This window comes from Seriola dumerili, unplaced genomic scaffold (genome assembly GCF_002260705.1).
Source record: "Seriola dumerili isolate Sdu_G_001 unplaced genomic scaffold, Sdu_1.0 BDQW01000609.1, whole genome shotgun sequence".
NCBI lineage: Eukaryota > Metazoa > Chordata > Actinopteri > Carangiformes > Carangidae > Seriola > Seriola dumerili.
In genome coordinates, this window is record NW_019174864.1 from 441882 (window position 1) to 447881 (window position 6000).

At 41.9% G+C, this 6000-nt stretch overlaps 1 protein-coding gene across 1 annotated transcript in view; it reads right to left on the reverse strand.

Annotated features, from left to right (window-relative positions):
- Nucleotides 1-6000, reverse strand: part of LOC111236265 (junction plakoglobin-like) — a 91437-nt gene that overhangs the window by 15826 nt on the left and 69611 nt on the right. The window contains exons 10-12 of the mRNA XM_022764939.1: nt 4501-4653; nt 3397-3516; nt 2692-2842 (exon numbers count right to left, since the gene is read on the reverse strand). Coding sequence (XP_022620660.1) covers nt 2692-2842; nt 3397-3516; nt 4501-4653 — 424 coding nt within the window. The remainder of the gene's footprint in view (nt 1-2691; nt 2843-3396; nt 3517-4500; nt 4654-6000) is intronic.

The following is a 6000-nucleotide window of genomic DNA, read 5'->3' on the forward strand; positions in this document are numbered from 1 at the left end:
GTATGTATTCTCTTTGTGTATTGACAGGTGGCGTGATCGTGATGTCAATATATGCAAATGTATGTGTACTGGGACCAGCCCGTGATTGGGGCGCAGCTTTCACGGTGGCAGCTGATTGGCTCCTGTCCTGGCCACCAAGATCTAAAGAGGAAGATGGCGTGACCAAGCAGCTAAGGGGAGAGCCACTTCTTTCACCAGTCCCAATAGGCGACACTTGTCACCGCCATACGTCTTCGTGCTTTAATATTTTACAGAGCTAGTAGGAGTGGACTGCCTGTTTTCTTTCTGAACACTTTTTCTCCTTTTTCTCTGTGAAGTTATAAGTTGCTCATCTCTGTATATAAAGACTCCCGTTCATAAATTTAGCAATTTGTTTTTGTGGCTACTTGGGACTCGGGGAAGATGTGGTATTCATGTTGTGTCCTGGCCACCCCTAGATGGGACATAACACCACCTAATGCCTCAGAGGTAATGAAAAAGTCCACATTTTAATTGATGGGGTCTTAATTGCACGGATGCTAATTTCATTCCTTCATCCATCTTTTTTTTTCCCCCAAATAAGACAGATCATCAGAGTCAACATTGCTGGTATAAAACAAAACCTAATACTGCCTTTATACTGACCTGCTGCATTTACATAAACTAATGGCTCCTACATCTAACTGCCCTCTGCACTGGACACAATATTTAGCACTGACCTTTGTACTTAATCTGCAATGCTTTTTTTGAATAAGAAAAAAAATTATTCATCATAAAACAAGAAATAAATGACATAATGATGTCATTGAACGCATAAAATTAAACTTTCTGATACATGTAGATGCTCCATTACAACACTCATGTTATGTAAGATGAGACAGAACCTTATAAATCAAGCAGAAAGCAAGTTCTCAGGATTACACAGCTCTATCTGCATTTGACAAGTTCCAAAAAACCTTTAGTAATCTGATAGGGTTTTGATATTGGACATGTAGAATATATTTAAGGTGTCTGTCATTTTCATGCATGAAAGAGACCTATTTTACGATTTGGAACGCAAAAACTTTGAAGCTCAATATCTCAAAATTGCTCAGAACGCAGATAGAACCATATAATTCCAAGGGGACGACATGCACGTCATATTCACATGCATAAGCCTGAAGAAGGCTGCACGTATGAGCAGAGTGAAGGAAAAGAGAGAGAGAGGGGACAAAGTGTGTGTGTGTGTATGTGCACCTCCTTGCATTATAGTGTATGCATATGTGTGTGTGTGTGTGTGTGTGTGTGTGTGTATATGTGTGTGTGTCTTTCAGACCTTTGAAATGCTGATGGGAATGTGTGAATCTGCCTGCAGGGATTTGCTCCCATTCAGACACAACAACATGAGTGAGGTGTGTGAGGTGGGTGATAAGGTCCGGCTCACAGTCCGTGTTCCTGTTCATCCCAGAGGTGTTGGAGGGAGCTGAAGTCAGGGCTCTGTGCAGTTTCTTTATGGAGCTGCTTTGTGCACAGGGACAGTGTCATGTTGAAAGAGGAAACTACCCACACAAAGGTGGAGAACATCACTGCCTATAATAACTACGCATTAAGAGTTCTCTTCACTGGAACTAATGGACCCAAACCATGAAAACAGACCAGGTAGGACTCATGAGGGATTCTTTCAAAGTGCCCTCCTGCGTTGAACTTTGACCCATATGTTATATGATGTATTGGTCACTAAATTGCTGTATTAATAATAGTAATTTTTTTCCAGCCTGTTTAAACATGTAAAATGGAATGATCTGATTGTGAGATGATGATTCTGTGCAGTTTTATCATCTGATGATTGAACCAGCAGGTGGCAGTCATGATTCACCCACCGGCATGCCAAATAATGCTGCAGCTGTACACTTACTACCATTACTACCTGTCTTCTTGCAATCAATAAATGGATGAGCAGTAATTTAATAAGTTAAATGAGGATAAAACTGAAAATCCTAATAGTCGGCCCCAAAACAAAAAGAGAAATGCTCTTCAATAACCTGGGGAAACTCGCTCCCTGGATTAAATCTGAGGTTACAAGTCTTGGTTTTATCTTAGATTCAGATCTAAGCTTCAAGTCCCAAAACAACAAGGTGACACAAACATCATTTTTCCATCTGAGAAACAGCTAAACTTCAGCCTTTTATAAACCAAAAAAATGCTGAAAGATTGATTCATGCCTTCATTTCAAGCCGACTTGATTACTGCTCATTCAAAACTCTGGACAGGAGAGAGCACATCAGTCCACTCTTAGCTTCTTCTTACACTATAACTGACTTTAAGCTCACTGAGTGTTTTTAACCCTCAGCCTTTAACCAGCTCTGAAATGTTGCTTCACTTTGCTCAGAGCTTCTTTTTAATGTGAGAAAGTTGTTTAATATCATTATTATATATATGTATGTATATATATATATATATACATATATTATTTACTAGATTATTTACTTCTTTATGTACAAAAACCTTCAGAACTTTAAATCCCATAAGTTAAAGTAAATAATGGATGAAACCATTATAATCCTTATGTTTTAAACCTCATGAAATGTCATGTATTTCTTTGTGTATTTTTTTGGTGTTTCCAGATCGGGTAAGTTGATACCTGTGTTAAAATCTTTCTATTGATAATGTATACAATGAAGATGAGTGCGAACCATCTCTGTGTCATGTGGTCTGTACGTATGTGTGACGTACCAATCCCCTCGTTGCTGGAGTGCAGCAGCTCCATGAGTGGTGCTGACGCTCCCTCTGCATCGATCAGCTCTGCAGACTGTTTGTCCAGGGCCAGCTCACACAGGACGCCCGCTGACACCCGCTTCACGTTCTCCACGTAGGAGTACAGCAGCTGGACACGCACACACGCACACACGCACACACACACACACACACACACACACACACACAGACCTGTGGTCTTAGCGTTTGGGATAGATTTCTCACAGTACAGGTTACTTGTCTGCAGCCACAGTTTGGTTGTTGAACAAACCAGACGCCTTCATTCTTAGAGGTGTCAGGCTGATGCTCTGTTTAGATTTGGTTGGTTGTATTTGTTTGTTTTTCAGAGGTGTTTGCATGTTCTCTCAGTGTATGCATGGTTTCCTTCAGGTGTACCCTGGAACTGGAGGCTTTAAACTTTAGACTGGGTCAGCCTGTGAGAAGTCCACCTTGTCTGGCTGTGCTTGTAAAGCCTCAGCGAACTTCAAAACTACTTTATGTGTTTCTATGTGTTCTGAACGGCCGCACCACACTGATCTCCCTGCTGTGTCTTTTGTGTCTTTGTAAGCTCAGAATAATAATTGACACAAACGGACATATTGGCACACATGTTCTGACACAGTGAGGCCTCTAGACTTCAGCCTTAATCTATGGTAGACTGGTCCCCTGCCCAGGTGAGCGTACCTGTACAAACAGTGGTATGGTCTGCATGCTGGCGATCTCTCCTCTGTTTATGGGGTCTCTGGCCAGAATGTGAAGAGCTCCTGTGCAGCCCTCGACTATTTCCTCCATACGAACTCCGTCCTGACAACAGAGAAGGAAGGACGGCAGCAGAGAAGACGTCAAGGAGAAATAAACCAGCTAACTTCTTACCACCGCTCACACTGTTAACCAGCGTGTGTGTTCCGTTTTCAACTGCTGGTTTCCGACAACAGAACCTGAAGCTCTGCAGTTTGAAATTATTCTCTTTTATACAGCCAGAGCCACACAGGCAAATTGTTTTCAGGTTGTCTGTCCGATTGTACGTCCCATTCTCATGGACACAATATATATCAGCAACACCTTGACAAAACTTCTTCAGATTTGGTCCAAACATTCACTGGGACTCAAGGATGAACTGATTAGATGGTGGTCTAAGGTCAAAGTTCAAGGTCACAGTGACCTCTCAAAACACTTTTTTGGCCTTGTGAACGCAATATCTCCAGAACTCTTGAAGGGAATCCCTTCAAGTTTGGCACAAATGTTCACTGGGACTCAAGGATGAACACAAAACAAGTTTTAGCCATTAATCAAGACTTCACAGCAATTATGACCAAATTTCACACAAATGTTTCATATTTTCTGTGACTCTGGATAAACAGGGATGCGACCTGGAACTAGTCTGAGTGGAGGAGGCAGACAGCCACCAAGAGTGGATTCTAGTTATTCTTTGTTAATATTTTTGTAAAGTGGAGAGGAGCATGTAGCCTTATATGGTCACCAATCAATCAATTATACGACTGACCTAATGTCCCCCTCTTGAAAAGGAGGTGCTACAGTAAGCAATTTAAAGCTCCATATTTTCCTCTTCTTCTGTGTTTTATTTGAAGTGTTGATGCATTAGAAGATATATTTGTAGTTTTAAGAACCAAAGACTCTCAGTGTAGTTCAACATCTCTCAGGCTTCTCTGTCTGGGCTCTAGTAACACAGATCGGTGAGCCAATCAGAAGAGGGGCTGATGTACTTGTAACCGGTACAATACTTGTTCAGGTGAACAACAACTGTGTGTGTGTGTGTGTGCTCCAGACCTGGTATGTCTGCTGTGCTGAAGAGGCGTGTCTCTGCGTGTCCTGGTGAGCCTTCAGCAGCAGGTTGACCAATCGTGGAATAGCACCCGCCTCCCTCAGCGGCGCTTGATTGGCCGGACACAGCGCCAGGTTCCGGATCAGCCCGACCGTGGCCTGAGGAGAGGACAGAGATCAAAGAGCGTTCTCATCAGAACGTTCCAGGCGATATGTGGGTCAGCTTCTCATGTGGTGCCTCCGCACAGCAGCGCCAGCTACTGTTCTCAACACCAGCAAACTGCGCTCATGTTTACCAACCAGTGTGTGAAGCTTCATATCAAAGGAAACCACAGGGATGAGAGGAAGAAGATCTGAGAGTTCTCTCTGGATGGAGAGCTCAGTCACTGGGCCGACTCCCAGCATCAGCACATTCGGAGTTCAGAGCTGTCTCACTGCTAAACCAGAAAACTTACTTTTCAAGCTCTACATGCAGAGTCTGTAACCCTGCAGATATTTCAGAGGGAGCAGCATCATGCTGAAATGTGTAAACACATTACCAATGCATGGAAATGTAGAAATCAGGATAAAAAGAAGTTTATGTGAAGGTTTCTAAAAAGTTTCTGGCCCACAGACTTGTTTTTAGGACCAAAAATTCTCATGTCACCAGCAGCGTTACCCAACATCTGTATGTCAAAAGACCCCAGATCCTGAACCCAGCCTGAGGGCAGATGCATTAAACTGTGTGTAGATTCATGACTAAAACCATGTGTACGCACAAAACCAGAAATATTCATACACATTCTTCTCATCAGAATTATAAAGCCATCATTCACATGGTTCTGCTTTATAAATCTCACTCACTGAGAAATTGGTCACATGTGCATGAGCCTCATTTCCACTCCCACAATTAACCATAAATAGATGAAGACTCTCCCTTAATCCGTCAGTTTATATAAAAACACTGTCTCCACCACAAGTGATCAGACAGAGAAGAAAGACGATGGTGAAACTGAGGCTCTTACAGATGGGAGGTAAAAACCTGCACCAGTTTACTTTAGTACAATCACTCTAATGTAAAGTCCTGTTTCACTCTGAACTTCGTTTATTGGGACAAGACAGTCTTAATGAGGCTCCAGAGGCTCCAACACTGTGATCAGTAAATATTCATATAGTATCAAACAGTTACAGGATGACTCACAATAGATATAAAGGACATTAAACAACGCTGAAGGAAACATTGAGCACAAACAATTATTTCTGTTTATGAATGCAAAATTTTTATTGCTATGTAAACAGTAAAACCTATAATGTGATAATGAATGAAGCTCTATGAAGTTTGTTATTTTATTTCAGGTTAAATCACGTGTCTCGCCTTATCACGTAGTTTCACTTCACTGTGACTTGGATCATTTTGGAAAACAGCGTGTTCACACGGTCAAAGGAATGTGTGAGGTGACACATTCTGTGTTTATAAATACCAATTTATGAGCGGGAAATAGTATAAGCATGGTTTTTATGCAGTCG